We start from the raw sequence: 12,115 nt of genomic DNA, 5'->3' as shown, positions 1-12,115 counted from the left end.
TGTAAACTTCCGACTTCAACTGTATCTAGATACATAGGCTTCGATACGATACCGGAATGATACATTTTAGTTTGAAACGATTTGGTGCGATTCGGTTTGATTAGAGAACGAATCAATGCGCTTCGGTTCGATGCGCTTCGATGCATTTGTGTGTGTGTGTAAATGATGTATGTCTATAGTGTATATAAGGTAGACTAGGCATCTACCACCAATGTAGCCTATGTCTTTTGTCGCCCCACTTTGTTTGTGAAATCACCATCACCCACTAATTAACCTGTCATTTTTGCAGATTAAGTGTTTGAGCTAGTAATGTATCACTATCGTTTCTAAATTAGCCATGACATGTTTTGACCGTTTGGAAGATTTATGGAGTGAGCTTCTTTTCTGCCCTTGTATGAAACTATCAACTTTACTCTGTATATCTAAAAATGACCACATACGCAGATTGTTTAAAGCAAAATGATCACAAATATTGCTGATGGTGAAGCTGAACAATTGAAATACAATCTATTATAAGCCCCCTACACGGGTATAGCCAGATGATAGTTCTGTCTCCGGTAGGTTACATTTATTCCGGTAAAGCACAATTTTCAACAGTGCATAGATAACAATAACCTAGCAAATTACATAGCTTGACGCTTACCTAATAAAGCCTAATATCAAGCCATTTTAGCATTTGAATGCTAAAGGTGCCGGCAGATCATGAACAGGATGCCTACCTCATGTTGGTCAATGCACAAAGCTGGGCACAGTGCAATAGTTTGACTAGGCTACTGATATTGCCTGGGGTTCTTCTGCATGCAAAATGACGTGTAGCTTTAGTTCAATGCTGAAGGAGAGGACGCATCAGTTGTCACAAAAGATGAGAGGTATTTTCAAAGGTAGAAATAAGTTAATAATACAAAATAAAACAAATGAACTGGTGATTCGTAACATTTGAATCAATTTTCTGACCGACGCATGCTACAGTTGGATCGGTTTGGGGTCCGCGGACCGATGCACTCGCATCTTACACATTTGAATCGGGGAGCAACGTGAGTCGTTACATCCCTACAGCTTATCATGAGGTATTCTTACTAAGGCGAGCAAAAACTTGAGACGTCCATAACATTAGAGATTGTGCACCAGCTGTTGTTAACAAGGAGACACACCACTCCCCCCTCCGTCTCACCCGAGGCTGCTGACTCATTGAAGTAGAAATTGTCATCCAAATCGAGGTTAGCGATCGCTGTTCTGATGTCCAGAAGCTGTTTACGGTCATAGGAAATGATGGCAGAGACATTATGTACAAAAAAAAGTTACGATCAGATTAAAAAAAACACAAAATCGCAGAATTGGTCAGGAGTCTGTAAAGCGGCTGCTATCTACGCCTAATCATCAGCACATTTCTGACCGGGCATGCAGGGAATGTGTTCAGGTACCCTGACCTCCATGGGATTTTATTAGTAACTCTCTCACGGATATCATGTGAACATGGCATAAGTAATGTCAAAATGTGTAGAACTGCAGGAAATTAGATTTAAAACTGCAAAAGTTTCTCTGCCCCATTGCAAAATGTGAAGAATTGCGAGGTTTCACCTCTCTCTTAACTAACTCCTTGAAACATTTTCTTTGTGGTTTCTTTGTGGTTGACTCGCCAGCTATTGTCGTTAAGTCATCACATGTGCCCCACGATGAAAGGGCAACAGTGTCTCTAAACCAGTGGTCACCAACCGGTGGATCGCCAAGGCATTCCTAGTCGATCACCAAACATTTCTGTAAAACCCCCAACGACAAAGCCTTTCCATTTTTTTAATATTCGTTTCACGTTATTGGCAGTAGGTGCCCTTGATTCAGCAGCCCTAGCACAGGGAAGGCGAAGTGTTCCCAATTTTAACCATATGATGTGTCTGAAGGTAGAACTCTGCGTACCCGGCTGGCCCAGAGAGAAAATCAAGCGCACCTATAGGCCTACCGCTGGCCTATCAGATAGCTCAGATCACCGTGTCGGCACAGTTTCCTCCAGCACACAGTGAAGTTGATACTGTGAGATTTCAAAACATTTAAAACCATGACTAGAGACCGACCCAATGAATACAGCAAAGAGCCGCTGTTTTTAAGAGAAATTAATGTCTACGTTGTTATTCAGCACTGTCAACACTTTTTAAAACATGTATAAGCCATTCGCGTTCTCCCTACTTCCACTCGCGCTTTAACCAGCACTGCAGCTGCAATTAATTGTATTTTATTTTAATTTAACCTTTATTTAACTAGGCAAGTTTAAAAACAAATTGTTATTTACAATGACGGCTTACCCCGCCCAACCCGGACGACAACCCGGATGACGCAACCCGGACGACACTGGGCCAATTGTGCGCCGCCCTATGGGACTCCCAATCTCGGCCGGATGTGATGCAGCCTGGAGTATAGTAAATAGTTTCAATAAACTTGTGTTATTATTAGCAGCTTGTGTCTTTTTTAACACAAGGAATATTTAACTTTCTCTGGTCATAGGAGTAACAACATGAATTGGTGCATGAGGCAGAATAATGCAGTGTGACTTGAGTTTCGCCATCAGCTGGAAGACTTTTCTCAGCGAAGGGAGGGAGAGCGAAGTGACGGTGAGTTGGATGAGAGGCAGCCTCATCGCTGCTCTCTCCCTCCTTCCCCCCCTCCTCTCAGACTGATGCAGGCCATCAGTCCAGTCAAATAAAACAATAAAAATGATTATGCTCACTCAACTGTGCCTCACAAGTAATAAAACAACTGATCTATTACCAGTGTGATCATATACCTACAATTTTTTAAATATAATAACAAAATGGTCTGAGAAGAACAACATCGGCAGGGCAATTATATCATAGCCAATATGCAGTGATAATGTATTGCAAAAACCTGCAAAATCTCATTGCTACAGAACTGTTTTTAATAGGTTAACGTGGCACAGGCTTATGTTTTTTAAGTCATGTTTAAAAAAAATCTGAGTGGTAGATCTCGGTTTGCATTTTGACTCGGAAAGTGATCTTGACTCAGAAAAGGTTTGTGAACACTGCCCTGAACTCTAAAATGTGGGCGGAAATGTTCTCAGCCAAAGCCCCTACTTTGAGTCCCCAAACCTCTCTCATCATCCCCCACCACAGAACCACACTAGTCTGTCCTCATCGCTAACATTAGACAATGTATGTCCCAAATGGCACCCTATTAACTACAAAGTGCCATTTGGGACGCAGTCTGGTGTAACCTCAAACGGCAGCTGTGAGTCACCACCAGATGACCATTTCCAGATGAAAAGGTAAAGTCTTCATTAAGGCTGTGGTACTGCATCCCAAATTGCACCCTATTCCCAACACAGTGCACTACCTTTGACCAGACCCCTATGAGTCCTGGTCAAAAATAATGCACTACATAGGGAATAGGATGCCATTTGGAATCTGTGTGGAGGGCTTTGCCTAAGCCTGGCTGTGTTTCATAGAGCTTCTGTGTGGAGCTAGCCACACGTGCCCCACGTCTTAGTGAATGGAAAAGCTGACTCTGATATTCTCTCAGTAAATATCACAGCTGGAGAGATCACAAAGGGCTGAGTCCATACGTCTAGACCTCTACAGCACTGCTCTCTGGATCATTATCATCTCTATCAGAGGTGGCATCACAGGTCCCAGAGTGGTGTGGCGGACAAAAACTTCTGGGGCCCGTAGTTCTTCCTTATCTAGTAACCTCACCAGGTAAAACCTTATACGGTATGACGTGATTAATCTGTTGTAAAAAGGTTTAATATGGGCTATGATAGAAGCAGTTTTTTTAATCAGGTCACATGGTATAAAAAAAAAAAAAAAATACTGGAAAAACTCCTGGCCTTGTGGAGGATGAAAACCCTGTCAAACTGCAGCAAACTTGTACTTGTTAATATTACTACACAAACACAGAGAAAGCAACATGATTAGACAATAAAACTCACACGGCTGAGCTTGATTTATGTAGGTTTGCATTGTGTAGTCCGGCCCTACGCAACTGTAGGCCTAATTCAAAATGATCTCACAGTCTATTTCAGCTATTGTGTTTATTGACTAATTCCAGTTAATCATTTTGGATTGAAAAAGTCTAGGTAGCCTAGTCAGCCCAAGTTTGAAAATAAACCAAATTTGATCCCATTCACATTTTCTGACAAACAAATGGACTATAAATACACTACGTTTCCGCTTCGTTTACCCTGGCCAGAGGGACAGGGCGCATAGTAGGCTAGGCTAAGTCTATGCAGCTGCTGTTGTTTTTTATTATTATTTAATAAAGTAGGCAAGTCAGTTAAGAACAAATTCTTAATTACAATGACGCCCTAGGATCACTGCCTTGTTCAGGGGCAGAAAAACAGATTTTTACCTTGTCAGCTCGGGATTCGATCTAGCAACCTTTCGGTTACTGGCCCAACGCTCTAACCACTACGCTACCTGCTGCCCCTCCCCCCAAAAAATTAAAATAAAAAATGCTTCTGATTAAATCACCATGGGAGCGTACCAGAGTTGAGGACATTTCTTTTATCTTTGATATGTTCTTCTATCCTGCACCTTATGTGAATATTTGGATGTTGGATGTGCATATTTTTCAATGCACAAAAAACCCCAGAATCACCCTGAGGCATCCAGCTGTTACTCTACTGTGCTGTCCGTCATCACTTGATTTCAGAGACATTTTAAAAATGGAAAGTTATGGTTTGAGCTGAAACTCAGAGAGCTCTGGTCTGCACTCCCCTCATAAGATTGGTATGTGAACTCGAGGGCCTGCAGAGTGAGCAGAACAGCAAGATAACACTCTGCAATTAGCTGTAGGCTTGTAGGACATACTTCCATGAGGTGCGCAATGAAGCCTTTAAGAGCCCAGCAGGATTACACTGACAGTTGTGAGTGCAACACCTATGATTACTTATTTAGTTAGTTACCAGTAGCCTCACTTTCTTTGAAAAACTTCACGTGGGCTAGTGCACATGACCGTAAAGTCATCATTGGGTTCACAATTTAGTTTTGGCTTGACTATTCACTTTTTTTGAAAGCCACATGTACGTAATACTTAGATGCTGTCACTGCACAGAACAGAACAGCTCAATAAAACCAGCTGTGAGGGCTTTCTCTGACGAGCAGTCAGGAACCAAATGTTCTGGCCCAGTGTAAAAATGTCAACCAAAGTCAAGTGTCTTTGGGGCCGTTTCCTGAACACAGATTAAGCCTAGTCCTTTTTCTGTCCAGGTTTAGCCTTAATCTGTGTCTAGGAAACCACCCTTTTGTGTCTAACTAAGGCAGGCTTTATAGAAGGTAGATTGTTTACCTGCACATTATTGGCCATGGAGTTGATGAATTTAAATCCTGGGATCCTTTTGTCGCTGCAGACCACACCTACGTCCTCTGTGTGCTTGCAGTCGGACACACCAATCCCGTTGGAGGTGCACAGTGCCAAGGTCTTCTCTTTTCCATTGCACTGGACATTGTCAAACCAGATGCGTCCTGAAAAACATTAGGATTCTGAACACATTGTGGATACATCAAAAAGAACTCTGTAGGGATAAATCTTTCTTTCACCTGACCAGTTGTCGCTAGCTTGGTCAAACAGCCAAGCGACTTTGGAAAAGTGGACTGGACACTGACAGCAATTATGCTGCTGAGATTGTACGTACACTGACTACCTTATAACATATCTACAGTACAGATGTGCCTTATTCCTTTTGGTAAAAGTAGAGTCAGAACATAGACAAAGAGCACTACCGGTAATCCAAAACATCCTGCATTTATTCATGGTAAAGCCGGCCTGTCAGTGAAATATGTCAGAATAAACATAAATCCAAATGGCCTATTGAAAAGTTTCACTGGGAAAATTGGTTAAACCTGGCCAATAAAAAAACATCCCTTAAAATAGTAAATTATTTCCCCTTCCTCTTATCATTACACATATAAAGGTTTGAAGTGCAATAACAGACATCTTACCCTCTCCTTTCCCATATTTAGAGGATGGAAACCAGGAGACAGCCTCCAGGTAGCCCAACTCCCTGCACACCACCTGGGCAGAATGGATGGAGAAGTCATCATCACAGACCGTGCCCCACTCGCCATCATAGAAAACCTCCACGCGCCCCTCGTTGTGCTTGCGCTTGTCCCCTGCCAAACGCAGCTGTATCCTGGGTGTGTCAGGTGGCAGCTCCGGGGCACTGTACTGCTCCTGCTCGGGCTCTGGGTAGCCCTGCGGATAGCCGTGTGGGTAGCCTAGGTGTTCGTACTGGGCCCGGCACAGTTCTAACAGGCCCAACAGGATAGTGAAGCAGCAGGGGAGAGACCAGGCGGCCAGCATGGCGGTGTCTGTCAAGTCAGACAGTAGACAGAAGAGGTTATCTATGGGAGAGTAGGCAGAGATTAGGAAAATAACATTACCCATTTTAAATTCCTTTGGCGACTTTGTCATATGGTTTTTCACAGGGAGACTGCCTGGGTGTTTGGAATTCAGGATTGCAGCAAAGGAGATTAATAAGGGCAGCAAGTGCTTCACCTACATTCAAAGAATTACAGTAACCCCAATTGACCCTTCGCTAAGCCCCTCTTGGTTACTGTTGCAACCTCGGACAACATTTTCCCAGGATGTCCAATTCACCACTCAAACCACAGGCAAAATCCACTGACAATGATCTCAAACTATGTTTTAAAACGCAATGAAATTAAACACAGACTAGCCCTTGCTAATCAGGAGACACTCGGGTATGTTGTGGTGGACTGTCATTACAATTGCTTCACGGGAACCAGGCGAAATTATGTTTGCAGTGTATTTAGCCACTGAATAGCTCGGCATTCACTGTCAGCAAGCAGTCACAGCTACTACCACTTTGGAGCTAACAAACATGTGCTTAAAGGCACATTGCAATCAAAAACTTGATTGTGCTGTGTTTTATATATATTTCCACACTATGTGTGTGGACCACCTTTACTCCACACACAGAGATGCAAACAAAACTCTCCCTTTCCCTCCATTTGGCAAATCTGACCATAATTCTATCCTCCTAACTCCTGCTTACAAGCAAAAATTAAAGCAGGAAGCACCAGTGACTAGATCAATAACAAAGTGGTGAGATGAAGCAGATGCTAAGCTACAGGACTGTTTTGCTAGCACAGACTGGAATATGTTCTGGGATTCCTCCGATGGCATTGAGGAGTACACCACATCAGTCATTGGCTTCATCAATAAGTGCATCGATGACGTCGTCCCCACAGTGATCGTACGTACATACCCCAACCAGAAGCCATGGATTAAAGGCAACATCAGCACTGAGCTAAAGGCCAGAGCTGCCGCTTTCAAGGAGTGGGACTCTAACCCGGAAGCTTATAAGAAATCCTGCAATGCCCTCCGATGAACCATCAAACAGGCAAAGCATCAATACAGGACTAAGATCGAATCGTACTGGACCAGCTCTGACGCTCGTCAGATGTGGCAGGGCTTGCAAACCATTACAGACAACAAAGGGAAGCACAGCCGAGAGCTGCCCAGTGACACAAGCCTACCAGACGAGCTAAACTACTTCTATGCTCACTTCGAGGCATTTAACACTGAAACATGCATGAGAGCACCAGCTGTTCCGGAAGACTGTGTGATCACGCTCTCCGCAGCCGATGTGAGTAAGACCTTTAAACAGGCCAACATTCACAAGGCCGCAGGCCGCAGGGCCAGACGGATGACCAGGACGTGTACTGCGAGCATGCGTGACCAACTGGCAAGTGTCTTAACTGACATTTTCAATCTCTCCCTGTCCGTGTCTGTATGCCAACATGTTTTAAGCAGACCACCATAGTGCCTGTGACAAGATCACTAAGGTAACCTGCCTAAATGACTACCGACACATAGCACTCACATCTCTAGCCATGAGGTGCTTTCATGGCTCACATCAACACCATTATCCCAGAAACCCTAGACCCACTCCAATTTGCATACCGGTGGGGGGAAACAGAGTTGGGTTTGGGGTAGCGTCTACCAGCCTCTACCTTTCACCTCACTTTTAGTATGAATTATGAAAGCCTGTGAAAGTTCTCCCAGAAATGTGAATAGGCACATTCAAACAGAGGTGGAGAGTTGAAACCGAAAGCCAATCATTTTCACTGGTGCCCACATGGGGTAGTGTCATTTCAACCAAATTATATCAAGCTTATTAAAGAGCAGTGATACTATCAAGAGCAGTGTGCGGGCTTCTTCTTTTTTCTAATTTTATTCAACTGTCACCATGCACCTGCAAAAAAAGATAGCTCAGATGTGCAAATGCCTTTTGAATTTTTAACCAAATTATATAAAAAATAAAATAAAAACAATTTCCGAAATATACATTAAAAAATACAGGATAGTATTCTAGCACCATAAATAAGCTTACTCTAGATAATTTGCACTTCTAAAGAGGGATATGGAAGGGGTGGTTGTTTTAAAAAAATCTATGTCTACTTACAGCCTATCAACCAGCAACCGATGGCAATGAGCGCTCCACTCATACCTAGTTTTCTAATATGAACTTCCCCGGGCTCTAGAGAACAACAGGAATGAGGCCTGGAAGCCAAGGCTTGGGGGGGCTTAACAACAACAACAAACTGTCACTCCGCTCTGGTCAATCATGGCAGGATGTCATGTGGCATGAAGTCACAGAGAAAAACATTGATTTACACTACCGTTCAAAAGTTTGGGGTCACTTAGAAATGTAACTGTTTTTAAAAGAAAAGCAAAACAAATGTATCCATTAAAATAACATCAAATTGATCAGAAATACAGTGTAGACATTGTTAATGTTGTAAATGACTATTGTAGCTGGGAACGGCAGATTTTTTATGGAATATCTACATAGGTGTACAGAGGCCCATTATCAGCAACCATCACTCCTATGTTCCAATGGCACGCTGTTAGCTAATCCAAGTTTATATTTTTAAAAGGCTAATTGATCATTAGAAAACACAGCTTAAAACTGTTGTTCTGATTAAAGAAATAATAAAACTGGCCTTCTTTAGAGTAGTTGAGTATCTGGAGCATTAGCATCTGTGGGTTCGATTACAGGCTCAAAATGGCCAGAAACAAAGACCTTCTTCTGAAACTCCTCAGTCGATTCTTATTCTGAGAAATCTATATGGGACAGCTGTCAATTTCTTGGTTCTTAAGTTAAAATGGTAGGGTTTTTTATTTATTACAATTTTCTATAGTCCAATTTTGTCTTTAATGCAGGGCTGACAGACAAGTTCCTTACATTTGTACTCATCAGACCGCTTGCTTCTTCAATTTTTGCTGTAATGCTGCAATTAGTTGGTTATCATTTTGAGTAGAGCAGACATTTCCATATGTTTTTGTTAGCTACATGTGTGACATACTGTAACTCCACCAGTCCTATTTATGATAGCATTTACAAAGACTATACCTTTTCAAACAATTTTTCAAAAAATATATATATATAAACAAAGGGCTTTCTTCTGAAACTCATCAGTCTATTCTTGTTCTGAGAAATGAAGGCTATTCCAAGCGAGAAATTGCCAAGAAACTGAAGATCTCGTACAACACTGTGGACCACTCCTTTCACAGAACAGCGCAAACTGGCTCTAACCAGAATAGAAAGAGGAGTGGGAGGCCCCGGTGCACAACTGAGCAAGAGGACAAGTACATTAGAGTGTCTAGATTGAGAAACAGACCCCTCGCAAGTCCTCAACTGGCAGCTTCATTAAATAGTACCCGCAAAACACCAGTCTCAACTTCAACAGAGAAGAGGCGACTCCGGGATGCTAGCCTTCTAGGCAGAGTTCCTCTGTCCAGTGTCTGTGTTCTTTTGCCCATCTTAATCTTTTCTTTTTATTGGCCAGTCTGAGATATGGCTTTTTCTTTGCAACTCTGCCTAGAAAGCCAGCATCCCGGAGTCGCCTCTTCACTGTTGACGTTGAGACTGTTACTTGTTATTCGACCCCTGCCTGCCTTGACCTGTCGTTTGCCTGTCCCTGTGGTTGCAATAAACATTGTTACTTCACACAATCTGTACTTGGGTCTTACCTTGATTCCTGATAAAAAAAATGCATAACTCCTTTTAAGACTGCAGCAACATTTCACACAAGGCATTACGCAATTCAATAATATAGTGGCTTTCAAGTGATGTAAACTAAAAGCTATGTATGTCTGGCAGTGGGGGTTGGATCTTTCCATTTTCCAGCATCTTTCTATTTTCTTCAATGTAAGTGGGCAGTTGGTTACACAAGTTACAAAACATAGACATTACAAAATCCAGCCCAACAGCTAGAATCAAGCCCACAGGGTCGGCATCTCCTCACAGCCTAATAACCATCCTAATGTTTTCATTAAACCACATGGATAAGATACACACAGAAGCTACAGTACTGTATGACAAATGTGATCTGGGATCTAAGATATATGACCATATCTTAAATTTAAACTCCATCCTGCTTCAGCACTCAACGATTTAAGGGCTCAAGGTGGAGCGCAGTACAGTATCACAAAAAAAACATTCCTAGCGCAAATGTAAGGTAAAGATTCAAAAGTATAAGATGGGCCCACCCCATGAAATGGTGACCTCTTGGATCAAACAGAAGTCATTTAGCTTCCGCCAAACAAAGCAAGGTATCCAGGAAGCTCTGCCTCCATTTGGTCTTCAGTGGAAACCAATATGTGCAGGCAGATAAACTAAACACAGCAGCATCCATCAACCACCTAGAACGCTTCTTTCACAAGAAAGACAACGTTAATTCTATGCTGACATAAAAAAAATGGTCACTAGTTTTTACTTGTCATGTTTCCCCTCGAGAATGCTAGACACTGACTCGTAGCCGTAGGGCATCTAGGTCATAAGGTGGTGGTTCCGGGTTCAATATGTCAGGTCAGAAAGAGTTGGAGCCTTCCCAATACCTTGCTCAGACCATTATAATGTGTAGAACTAACTGGATAATTATAGAAGCACTGAAATGAGTCTTATCATGCACTATGGGATGGTGAGAGAAGACTCTATAAATGCATTACATACAGGCAGCTCATAGAAAGTGTACCAAAGTTAACCAAACCATCAACTTGAATAGTTTATTCACTGTTCCTTCAAGGACAATACAGTCAACTAGAATCAAGCCAGAGAACTCCTGTTACCATGCCATTGATTTATAGCACAGAACAACACATCCAGGTAATAATACACAGGTATGCCATTTAACTAACATTCTCTGCAACCTAATTACACAACTACGATAGGCTATAGAGACTGCAATCACAAATCATCTTGTGAGAAATCAGTAAGATCAGTGTCCACAAAAGCAGAGGCATTTTGTTTCTCTCAGACCAAGTAACTGCAACTAAACTGTAATTGAATACTGTGCACCTTTCATATCACAAACCCCACAACTATCCATTCCTGGCATAAATAATATCAGCGTTCCCACAATATGCTGGCATCCTTATTTGTGAACATTGTGAAACAGACTGTGATGTATTCTCATTATCGCCTACAATCAATATTACAAATACAAAAGTCTAGACACAGAAACCGTTAACAACCAAATGTCATTATCAACATGAAATCAGAGTGCATTTGGTTATACGTGGCATATAAGCACAAGTAGCCAAAGTTGCTTTAATTTAATAAGAAGCACAAAGACCAAATAGCCTATCAAGCACATTTTTCCAGTAATATTCTTTAGTAACTGTTACATTAACCCAATTTTCAAGTTATTTCCCCAAAAAACTCTCACCACAGACGATTTTCAAAAAATGATCTTGATCCTGTTGAAGAATATGGCTGCCTGATATGATGCCCAAATCACGAATTTATATTTGTACTCCCCAAGGATTAGGATTGCTACGTGACTTTCGGATGGTTTCCCCGGCTAAACTTTCACTCCCCCTTGCAATTTCAATGCCGCTTCCGACAAAGTTATGCCTTGTGGATCTGCCCAGTTACGCCCACTGCTGAAATGACCTCACCGATGGCCTGAGCAGTGAGCGCTGGAAGTGGAATAGCCTTAATTCCTGGATATTTGGCGCGACACTGGGACACGACATCATCGCAGAAGGACAGCAAAATGCAGCTCAACAACCCTGATTCTGTGACACATTGGTACAAATCGGCACCCAGAACCAAAAAAGCACACCTTTATCGATGACT

At 42.2% G+C, this 12,115-nt stretch overlaps 1 protein-coding gene across 2 annotated transcripts in view; it reads right to left on the bottom strand.

Moving 5' to 3' along the window:
• Positions 1–11,891, bottom strand: part of LOC115164266 (lysyl oxidase homolog 2B-like) — a 68,899-nt gene extending 57,008 nt beyond the window's left edge. Inside the window, exons 1-3 of one of the 2 annotated variants that reach the window (XM_029716566.1) lie at positions 11,703–11,891; positions 5,946–6,347; positions 5,293–5,468 (exon numbers count right to left, since the gene is read on the bottom strand). In XM_029716566.1, coding sequence (XP_029572426.1) covers positions 5,293–5,468; positions 5,946–6,306 — 537 coding nt within the window. In that variant the 5' untranslated portion in view covers positions 6,307–6,347; positions 11,703–11,891. The remainder of the gene's footprint in view (positions 1–5,292; positions 5,469–5,945; positions 6,348–11,702) is intronic. The other variant, XM_029716567.1, reaches the window with a different exon arrangement.
• Between the last annotated feature and the right edge of the window lie 224 nt (positions 11,892–12,115).

The sequence above is a fragment of the Salmo trutta genome, chromosome 27 (assembly GCF_901001165.1).
Source record: "Salmo trutta chromosome 27, fSalTru1.1, whole genome shotgun sequence".
Lineage (NCBI taxonomy): Eukaryota > Metazoa > Chordata > Actinopteri > Salmoniformes > Salmonidae > Salmo > Salmo trutta.
The sequence above is the reverse complement of the archived record's forward strand: the minus strand, read 5'-3'. Positions and strand labels throughout refer to the sequence as shown.